The sequence below is a fragment of the Diabrotica undecimpunctata genome, unplaced genomic scaffold, assembly GCF_040954645.1.
Source record: "Diabrotica undecimpunctata isolate CICGRU unplaced genomic scaffold, icDiaUnde3 ctg00002387.1, whole genome shotgun sequence".
NCBI classification, from domain to species: Eukaryota; Metazoa; Arthropoda; class Insecta; order Coleoptera; family Chrysomelidae; genus Diabrotica; species Diabrotica undecimpunctata.
In genome coordinates this window covers 80-11870 of record NW_027313568.1, presented here as the reverse complement: position 1 = coordinate 11870, position 11791 = coordinate 80, and the positions used below count along the sequence as shown (strand labels likewise).

Genomic DNA, 11791 nt, shown 5'->3' with positions numbered 1-11791 from the left:
AAAACAAAACAAACAAAAACACAGTAAGTTTCAGCTTCAGTGATAACGAAGATCTTTTGGATCAGACGGACCCAGGGAGAAAAAAAAGGCTTGCTTTTGCTATACTATATTTAGAAAGGAATGAAGCTAATAAATGAAAACAAATAAAAAAATTAATACTTTGACCTTATTGTTTATTTCGAATTTTTCTTTAATGCCGGTTATTCTGTTTGTTTTTTATTAGACTACTAAATAGTTTGTATGTAATAAAGATTTATTGACCGAAGTAAACGCATCCTTGCAGCGTCTACCTCTCTGCAATTCTAAATAGACGCTTCAGCAGAATATCGAGAAGCTGCTAAAACGGTATATAAATTTCATTCTACGATATACAGTGCCTAAGAGCAAAGTCAACATCAATATAATTTGCAAGTATGCAAGTATCGGGCGAAAGGCAAGCACTTTATATTATTCGACATGCAAATTTGAATCAAGACGGCGGCGGCAGACCGGCAACTGTTTACGTTCATGATTTCTCCATTATCCAAATATGGCCGCTTATGCCATAGAGGACGACGTAAATGGAGACATTTCGATGAACGTGTGCCTGCCGACACCGACTATTTCAATACCATTTCAGGGCGACTGTCTGCATAAATACATAATTTACACACCATTGTCAAGATTATGTAATCAAAGTATTTCTAGTATTATTAATAGGAACAAAATTAAAGCAGTGCTCAAGATGTTCCTTACATCGCACAATTTTTAATACAATTTTGTCATTTTTCTTTTTGGTGTCGAATAGGTAGTTATCATCGTATACTAAAATTATATTAATTGGATATTGCTCTTCCGATCTGATGTTCGTAAACGATTTCATTATTCTCTAAATTATCTCACTAAAAAAATCCTCTTGCTTGGAAAGGTTTTTCTTTACTAAAAATTTTTAAGGGCGAATATCTTTTTAAAAGAAATAATTTTAAACTCCTGGTTTAAAGAGAAACATTACATATTTATTTTATTTCACATAAACAGTTATTACAAATAAAAATATTCGAATTTATCAACAAACCTTACATTGAGTTTAACCTTCTAACAAAACAGAATTTAAGATTTTGGTAATATACCAAATGACAGAAAAGGATATACTGATTGTCGTATGTCGAAATGAAATATCAAACTTTTCTGAATGATTAATTAATTATCAAGGTTAACTTTATTTAAAAGAATACTAAAATATGACAATAAGCTGATCCATAAAACTTATATTTATTTATAAACTGTTAGATTTGTCATGAAAGCAAATCTTAGTATATTAACGAAAAATGTTTATTTAGAAAAATATAACAAAACTATCTTCTTCGCTGGCTAATTATTCCCTTTTAAATTATTAAAAAAAAAATGTTACCTTGGAATTGGATACAAAAAACACTGTCCAACACTGTCATAACGATCTGGATCCGACATATGGTCTGACAATGGAGGCTGACAACCAAAACTGGACCTCAGGTTATCTTGGATGATAACTATATGATTCTTCAGAACTCGGCTGCTTATATTCACTCAAAACCATGTAGGTCACTCAGCCCTTAGAAACGGTGTTATCATACCCCTGGACACGGAATACAGCAACAAACTGTGATTATCTCACTTCACAAAGACTGCCACTGCATTTGAGATTAAATCATCTTTTTTTATCAAAACACATGGAATTAAATGAAAACTTGTCGGTTTTTAAAACTCTCCGAAAACGATGTTTTCTCGTTTAGACCCAAAGCTGTCCTTTTTGAGTGCTACACTCTCGAATTCCCGATGTGACAAAATTCTTCATGACTTCAACAATGAAATCGACTGCTCTCGTTGCCGATCCATTGAGGAGTGATCTCATCCTCCAAAGATCATTCTTTTGTCAGCATTCATTTTCTCACCAACCTAAATGGAAAGATTTATATTTATTTTTGGCGTAAATATCTAGGCGGAATCAAGATCAAAAGAAAAAGCAATTTATGTTATTATAAACAGACTTAAATTATCAATCTCAGAGACGCAAAAAGATTTAGAATCTTTTTTGGTGTTTTATTATATACGGGGTGAAACGAAAATGCTACAGATTGAATGATCCCTTTTAATCAAATCGACTTATCGACTTAGCGACAAATACTGTTATAAATATATATATATATATATATATATATATATATATATATATATATATATATACAAATACTGCTATTTGTCGCTCTCTAAAAACTGATAGATACTTCGCAGTACGCTTTTAGATTATCGGTAAATAGAAGTGTATATGATTAAAAGTTCATTTTATACATAAAATATTGAATGACGTTCAATGTTCGATGGGCTTCGAGAAGATTTAACCAAACTGGTTCCAAAAACAAATATAGTGATGAGACTACGATCTCAAAGAGAAGATAAAAAAATAAAGAACTATACCTCGGTCAATAAGTCCCGGGCCTAACTAGTAAAACAACATTTTTTTTACAAACATCATTCTTTATTCATCAAAATAATCTCCATTAGCGACGATACAGCGAATCCAATGCTTTTCTAATTTTTTAAAGCCTCTCTTGTAAACCGGATTATCTTTGCCTTCCCTAGATCAGAAAAAACGTGGTAGTCGCTGGAGGCCAGATCTGGACTATATGATGGTCGCGGAAGCAATTCAAAGCCCAATTCGTGCATTTTTGCCATCGTTTTGATCGACTTGTAATACGGTACATTGTCTTGGTGAAACAACAATTTTAACGAATGAAGCTTTTTCTTTGAGTTTCGGTCTTCAAATGTTTCATAAACCAATGCAGTAGTCGCTGCTGATTGTTTCTTAAGTTTCAAATAGTCAATCAAATAATTTCTTCCGGGTCCCAAAATACACAGGCCATAACCTTTCTGGCGGTTTATTGTGTTTTTGGTCGCTCTAGACTGCTTTCTCCGGGAGGTGTCTACTCACATTATCGCCGATTTGTTTCGGGAGAGAAGTAATGGATCCATGTTTCATCCATGGTGACATAACGACACAAAAATTATTGCAATTAAACATGTCCAAACAGCACTGAGGTTCATCATTGGTTGTTGTTTTTGCTCTGGTGTGAGAAAATGCGGCACCTATAATCGTGAAAACGCTACCCTTTGATAACCTCAGAGTATCAGCTATCTCTTGCAACTTTACTTTCTGGTTTTCGATAATAATTTTTAGCGTTTTCTCGATGTTTGCGGGAATAACTGCCTCATTTGACCTTCCAGAACGTTCAGCATCAATTTTATCGATGGAGCAGAGTCCCGGGAAACCATCAAGACACGAAAGCTGCAATACCTGCGGCGTTATGCGTAATGAGAGATACAACCTACTTCAATTGATTATACAAGGGAAAATCCAGGGCAAGAGAAGTGTAGGAAGAAGAAGAATCTCATGGTTGCGTAACTTGAGGGAATGGTACGGATGCACATCAATTGAACTATTCAGAGCAGCAGCATCTAAGATCAGAATAGCCATGATGATTGCCAACCTCCGTCGCGGAGATGGCACGTGAAGAAGAAGAAGAGTCCCGGGAACACGTTTTGAGCCATTGCTCAATTTGGGCTGTATTTTTCTTATCAAATAACAGTGATAATCAACACACGGAATTGCTACGAATCCATTGTTTATAGAAACCACAAAAGTAGGATCACTTCAAGCCTGTAACCATAGACATATAATACAAATAGACTGATCGCTGCAATACATTACCGTTTCCCCAGTGCGACAAAAAAATTGACGCAAAGCAGTCCTTGCATCTTTTTCTAATGGGCCGGGGTTATGACCACATGACTTTCCCATTGGTAATTTAAGTCACGTGGTCAAAAAATCCGGCCCATTAAAAAAGATGCAATGTCTGCTTTGCGTAGGACTAATTGAAAAACTCCACCTTGCTGGACTGCCCACAAGTTTCGTTAAAATAATACATTCTTATCTCTCAAATCTAACTATCCGGATCAAAGTTGCCAACACGCTATCCACACCATTTACTCCACAAGTTGGAGTCTCCCAGGGCTCAATTCTAGCTCCAATATTGTACACAGTCTACAACAGTAACATTCCCCATCCTCAAAGTAGATGGGAGTCTCTATTGCTATTTGCTTACGATACAGCGCTCCTCACTGCGGGCTCATACAGAGCAACGCAGGGACAACCTAATGCTCAGGGTCAGATAACCCTCCTATAAGAAAACCTTGAGTTCAGAAACTCGGTGTCCTTCTTGGGAGTTCATTTTAGTAGGACTCTCAATTGGAAGACCGACGTACAAAACACCCTAGACAGGGTAAGAAAAAGGTCAAAACTCCTGGGAGCGTTGTCTAGTAAATTTGGCAACAAGTCAAATAAAACACTATTCCACACCTACAAGACTTACATAAGACCATTAATCGAATACAAAGTATACGTCTATGCGTCGCTAAATGATCACCAAATTAACACCATTATGGCCACCGGAAGGAAAATCTTCAGATAGTGCATGAGGAAGCGCAGAGACTATCCGTCATCATTAGTACACGAAGGAGCAAACATAACACCGATTAAGGACATAATCCGAATCCTCAGCAAGAGATATGTTCTTCGCACTTGGCTTGTCTGGTTAACCCAAAATTCCTCTAGTGCGCTCCAAAACACAAACGCCACCTTCTGAACCCCAGCTCTTTAGCGCCCTACCACCTAAAACCAATACACGAATAAATTTTGATGTTTACCACACCCCCTAGCTCCGGCAAAAAAGACGCTCAAAGCCTAACAAGGTAAAAACATGGTCTCACTCACTGCTTTGCGTCAGTCTTCTCTATCGCACTGGGGGAACGCTAATGTATTGCATCGATCAGTCTATTTGTATTATACATATGTATTATTGACCGACGTAATATATTAAAAATAATTGCAATGCGGAAACCAGCAAAAGGAGTGAAATCCAAAAAAATTAAAAAGAAAACTAAAACTAGAAATAGTCGCAAAAAAATAACGTCTGATAAAAAGTGATATAGATGATACCCAACAAAATAATAGACAATTTATAGATTTCCAAAAAAAAATGAGATGACGCCTTCGAAGAAATATCATTTATTTTTATAAAATCGGAAATATAAAATTATTCGCTCTTGCAAACTTTTTAACAGACGTATCGTAAAGTTAAATCACTTCCCTTGAATCACATCAAGAGTGTTGCCGTATGGAAGAATATTGAATTAAAGATCGTAGAAGATAAATGAGATGATTACGTCAAGTAATTGTCTTCATTGTGTTGTTCTCTTGGGTGGGTATGTAAAGTAATATCTTTAATGTTATCAGGAAGCTCATGATTTTTTATTGTCTCCCAAGATAAATTGATGCGTTCAGTGATTTATTATTTGTGGACAGTCTTTTTAATTTTGCGACTGAGTAAGCATGTAGTCAGCCAATTCAATAAATGAATATATGTATTATATAAGTGATGGATTCGACCATTACTTGATGGAAATTCATTTTGTCTAACAATAAAACACTGAAAAATGATGTTTTCAACACTTCCACAAAATTTATTATAATTTATAATCACTACAGCTGTTTCGACAGAGTGCTTTTTTCAAGTGGTGTATTTTTACTATGTGTCTATACTTTATAATATTTAACTGCATAAGTTGAGGAGAGGAGAGCTGTTTGTATCAAGTTGGTCATTCAGAATTATATATGTGTTTTTTAATTGATTAGTTTCCATAGATTCTCGTAAAGATAGCTTAAGGCCTTTATTTTGAATATGGAGAACTTGAAATTGGTTATTAAAACAACGATTATGATCTAGAAGGTAAAATGCTTACGTAGAATCTGTTTGTCTACTATTGAAAGCCCTTTTGTTTTGTATAAGATTCCAACATATGAATTCCATCTTTGAAGTGAGAATCTGAAAGGGCTGTAAAATAAGCTTACACAGCTATTATGACCTTTGATGAAAAATTCTTTTAACGCATTATTTTTGTTAGGTATTGAAATATAATATGGAAGTCGCTAGGGGCCAAATCTGGTGAATACAGTGGATCATCTCACAACTCGAATTCATGGATTTTAGCCATTCTCAAAATGCTCATATAACAGGGTGGATTGTCCTGATGAAAATCCATTTTTCCCTCTGAAAACCGGGTCTTTTTTACGATTTTTTTTCCTTCAGCTGGTCTAAAAGGTTACAATAATATTCAGAATTTATTGTTTTACCACTTTGCAAGTAAATCTACAAATAAAATTCCTTTCGCATTCCAAAAAACTGATGCGAACACCTTCTTGGCCGATTTCTGAACACGAACTCGTTTCGATTCAGAATCATGGTGATAGATCCAAGTCTCATCCATTAGCAGACGCAGCCAAGTCTCATCCCAGACGCAGTGTTTCTGAGAAAGTCGCATTAGAATGTGCTTTTGTTCCATTGTTAGCAAATGCGGCACTCATTGTGAACACAGCTTCCTAAAACCCAATACATTAGTCAAAATATTGCTTACACTGAACAATGAGATGCCTAGGACTTCTACTAAATATCTGTCAGTCACTAGGCGATTTTAAAATATGATATAATATATTTTTTCTACGATTGCTGGTGCTTTTTTTCGACGTCCTTTACATGGATCGTCTTCGAGGCTTATAAGACCCACCAACCCATCTGTCTACTGTACTAATTCAAGGCAATGAGTCCTTATAGACTTTCAACATTATTTCATAAATTTCCTTTTCTTTTAAACCTTCCAACAAATTAAAAATTCAATTATTGCACGATACTTGATCTTTTCCAGTATAAAAAGTACTGTGACACATCGATACTAAATAAAGAAATAATGAATTGACAGACTGAAATGAAACATGACATACGTTTATATGAAGAGTGTACCAACATAAGAAAAACAATTTAGGCTAGTAGCAACGCCCTCTCTTATCGAACCGCAAAACAGCCTATTATTTATACTAGTGAAAAATTGTAGAAAACATATTTAATTAATAACATTGTATATTATTGCTTTATCAATGTTAAAACGTTCTCAAATGCTGTGTTACTGTTTCGACAGAAAGTTTAAGACTCTTTAAATTGAATTTACAAAGTAGCGTTGCTTGTTATCCTTACACGTTAAGAAAGTAATTTTCTCGATAAGAGACACGTAAAACAGATACTGGTAGCGTGATCGACAATGACTACGGTGGTAGGTAACAAGGACAAAGCAGCATGTGAGAAATTGCGACATTGATCGAAGTCGCCAAAGGAACATGTTCATCCCACGAAGCTTTAATGAGAAAGAAAGTTGTGTCGGTCTGTGTCAATCAAGATTAAAAATACGCGCAGAGAATACAATGCAGACATTTATTCATGTAAGAATATATTCGTTTTGCGATATGGAACCTCAAGTTGTACGGGGCTTGATGACAAATTGCAATGTCTCTAGTTTCCTTAGGCGCAGAAAAATGATGCGGTTTTTGATCAAATCTTTTTAAAAATATAAAAAGACATCAGATCGACAGCCTGGTTAGAAGAATTACCTTGAGTATCTTACGTTACCTGGTCGTAAAGTTGTTTAATAAATTTAGAGTAAAGTTATAAAACCATTTAATATTATATCTTGTATTATGTTTTAAATTGAACATTCGATCCGAGTGTAAGATTCCGAACGGGCTCGTTAGCGAGCGTGAGAGTACTCACAAGTTGATCAAATTTTTATTTTAAGTTGATAACAAGGAAAAAAATCTTTGTAAAACATACCACAAGGAAATACGAGTAGAGACCACTTTAAGTTATTAATTGAAACAATTTTATATTAAGTTGAATAAATGTTTATATTTATAGTTGAAAAAATTACTGAATACTGAGTTGAATTAAAAACTGGTGCATTGGAAATATTTTCTGTAATATTTTTCAAACAACATTACTTTTTTCTGAGGTTTTCTGAGGAATTAGATCTACTAATTAAAGACATGAATTGATTTCGAATTAACGAATGGGAGTGTACATTATCTTGATTTGAATTGATCATTAATATTGATGGACCCAGGACATCTGCGAGTAGATTGCTGTGCTCGGAGGTGTACTCTGTAGATAAGTACATTCATGTAGGTTTTTCATACCGAGAAGTCATCATCATCATCATTGGCTTTTACAACTCTTCGTGAGTTTTTGCCGCGTTTGCTATTGCCTTCCATTGATTCCGATCCTGTGCTATTATTTCCCATGGCCTTACTTCCATCTTCTCCAGGTCTTCCCTGACTGCGTCTTTCCACCTTTTTCTAGGCCTTCCTGTCGATCTTCTACCATCTGGTCTTTCCCAAAACACATTGCTAATCAGTCTGTCGTCATCACTTCGTACCACGTGGCCTGCCCATCTTAATCTATTGGCTTTTATGTATCTTACGATGTTTCCTTTCCCGAAGAGAGTCTCTATTTCATTGTTGTTGTATCTGCTGCTCCATTCATTTGTCACGCTGTCCCTGCAAGGACCATATATAATTCGCAGGATTTTGCGTTCCCATACTAATAGCTTATTGATTTCTTTCTTTCTCAATGTCCATGTTTCACTTCCATATGCCACTGCTGGTCGTATTATGGTTTTGTACATTTGGATTTTGGCACGCCTTGAGAGAAGCTTTGACCTCATTTAGATGTTGAATGGCAAAGAATGATTTATTCCCCGCCAGTATTCGTATTTCAACCTCCCGTTCTCCTGTATTTTCACTGGTAATTGTTGCTCCTAGGTATTTGAATTCTTTGACCACCTCAAAATTATGATCGTTTATGGTAATGTTTTGTCTTATTCGCTGTCGTTTCTTTTTTGATACGACCATGTATTTAGTTTTTTCTTCGTTTATTTTCAGGCCTACGCTTAGTGTTGCTTCTTCAAAGTTCGATACTATATCCTTAACTTCCAGTGTTGTCTGTGCTACTGCATCTACATCATCTGCAAATGCGAGAATAATCTTTGCTCCTCTGGCAGTTATGTCTGGTTTGACTCTGGTATAGATTTTTCGCATTGCATATTCCAATGCTAGGTTAAATAGTAATGGGGACAGCGGGTCTCCCTGTCTGAGTCCGGTGCTTATGCCGAAAGCCTTTGAAGTTTTGCCTCCTATTCTAATTTGTGCAAAGGAAGTGTTGACACACATTCGCGCAATCATGGTCAGCTTCTTTGGTACGCCTAACTCCATCATTGCACTCCACAGTTTTAAGCGATCTATGGAATCATATGCTTGTTTGAAATCTATGAAGATCTGGTGTACTTCTTTATTATATTCCCAATACTTTTCTAGCATTTGTCTGATAGTAAATATTTGGTCGATTGTTGATCTTCCAGGCCTAAAGCCGCATTGGTAATCGCCAATAATTTCCTCTGTATATGGCAGTAATCGTTTTAGTACAACTGAAGCTAATATCTTATATGTAGTACCGATTAGTGAGATTCCCCTGTAGTTGCCACATGTATCCTTTCTGCCGTTTTTATGTATTGGCACGATAATACAGCCACTCCATTCTTTTGGCATTATTTCTTGTTCCCAGGCTTCTTTCATTAATTGGTGTATTTTAGTTCTAAGTTCATGCCCTCCTTTTTTAATCAGTTCTGCATCAATATTGTCTAGTCCCGGGGATTTGTCATTTTTTAGGGTTTCTATCGCCGTGATAATTTCTTCCAAAGTATTCAGCCCATCTTTCGATTATTTTATTTTCAGCTGTAATCATTTGCTCATTTTTATCTCTCACAAAGTTCGGTGTTCTTAATATATGCACCTTTCTTATGTTGTCTTACTTCTTTGTAGAAATTTTTATTTTGCTTACTTCTGTGTTCACGTTCTACTTTTTCAATTTGTTGTTGTAAATGTTGTCTCTTTTTTCTCCTTACTGTTCTTCTGGCTAAGGCTCTCTCTCTATTGTATTGTTCACGCTTTTCATCCGTCGGGTTTGCTAGGTAGTCGATTCTTCTTTTGTTTGCTTCTTTTAAGGTATCCTCGCATTCTTCATCAAACCGTTTATTTCTTTTTGCTTTTCTCTTCCGACCTATACACTTCTCTGCTGTTTCTGTAATGATCGTTTTAATGGAGTGCCATTTCTGGTCTATATTTTCTCTTTCATTTTCTTTCGTTTCCAACACCTGGAATCTGTTTCTCAATTCTAGTTGGTATTGTCTCTTTCCCTCTTCTTCTTCCAATTTAGACACATTCCATCTTTCGATCTTCATCTGTTTGTCTGTTGTTTGTGTTGAGATTCTAGTTCTGAGCTTGGCCTTTACTAGGAAATGGTCTATATCACTATCTGGTCCCCGTCTAGTTCTTACGTCTATTATACTACTGGAATGCCTCCCATCAATTAATACGTGATCAATTTGGTTCCTCGTTCTTCCATCATTTGATCTCCATGTTACCTTATATATGTTTTTCCTGGCAAATTGGGTGCTTTTGATAATTATGTTGTACCCTGCTGCAAACTCAATCAGCCTTGAATCATTGTCATTGGTAATGTCATGTAGACTCTGATTTCCAGCTACCGGCCTTATGTGTTCTTCTTTGCCTATTTTTGCGTTTAAGTCCCCTAATATTATTTTGATGTCATGTTTTGGGGCTTCCGTGTATAATCGGGTTAGGGAGTCATAGAATTCTTCCTTCTCTTCCTCTGCTGCTTCTTCGGTTCGTGCATAAACTGAGAATATCGATAGATTGAATCATTTGCCCTTTATTCTTATGCTACAGACTCTATCATTAATTGCTTTGAAATCTAGTATAGCAGATTTAATCTTTCGCTTATTACAAAACCACACCCTCTTTCATGACGTGTTTCATATCCCGGCCATAACACTATTGACTTCTCCATTTGGATTGTCCCAGACCTAGTCCATCTGACTTCTTGGATTGCAGTCACATCGTATTGTAGTTCTTCCAGCTATTTTATTGCTCTTGTGGAAATTCCAGGTCGATACCAACTTAGTACGTTCCATGTCCCTAATAGAGTGTCCTTTATTCGTAGCTTACGTCGTTTGTCCTGATAATCTGTCCTATTCCGAGGCAATAGTATTCGTTTCATAGCAGTGTATTTTTCCGTGTATGGATCGCTGGTCCATAGCACAACCCCCAACCTGGAGGACCAGAATTTTCTGTCTGGGTTTATTCCCATAGCCGATATGTTCCAGTTTTAAGGCGCCAGAAACTCGCCTTTCACCCTCTCTCGTCAGCTACATAACGCACACCCATTGTGCGCCATGCACCCAGTGGTTACGCGGCATATTGCCTTCGAGGACGTGAGAGTAGGATTTGTTGGCAGAGCTGAGTTCTATTCGTAGAACTTCCGACTTTTTCGTCAGAAAACAGTGGACGTTTCTCAGAGTTTTATTGCAGTGTGAGCATCGACAACTCGTACTGCCTCCGAGGTCCTTTACCAACCTTTAACCACCCTATACCGAGAAGTGCGGCTCCAAAATTAGAGGGTCCAGAGGAAGGAATTTTACAAGGTTTAGTGGCTACTGTACTATGAAAGGATGCATAATTTCAAACGAAAGGGAACACAAGGAGACCGAAAGTGTTAGAGAGAAACAGAAAGACAGAGAGAAATACAGAGAGAGTGGGTGTGGCAAAACAGAGCGACGAAAGCGGGAGGAGAGATTGGTTAGACTCGGCGTTTCATCATTAACCTCAAGACATGGGTCGGATGTAAACTCAGAAAGGTAAACTATCATCTGATTAAAGATATTCACGTAGTATGGTTGATAAGTCGACTGCTACATAAAACAGATTGACAAAGAGAAGACTTTCGTGTGTATAGATTGACAAGGAGATTATAAGGATCCA

At 36.5% G+C, this 11791-nt stretch overlaps 1 protein-coding gene across 1 annotated transcript; it reads right to left on the bottom strand.

The window, feature by feature from the left end:
- Positions 1-2914: 2914 nt before the first annotated feature.
- Positions 2915-10649, bottom strand: LOC140431970 (uncharacterized; the record flags this gene model as incomplete). Its single annotated transcript, XM_072519838.1, has 2 exons — positions 2915-3301; positions 10105-10649. Coding segments are annotated over 2 exons (932 nt in total), but the record flags the coding sequence as incomplete, so codon positions are not given.
- Between the last annotated feature and the right edge of the window lie 1142 nt (positions 10650-11791).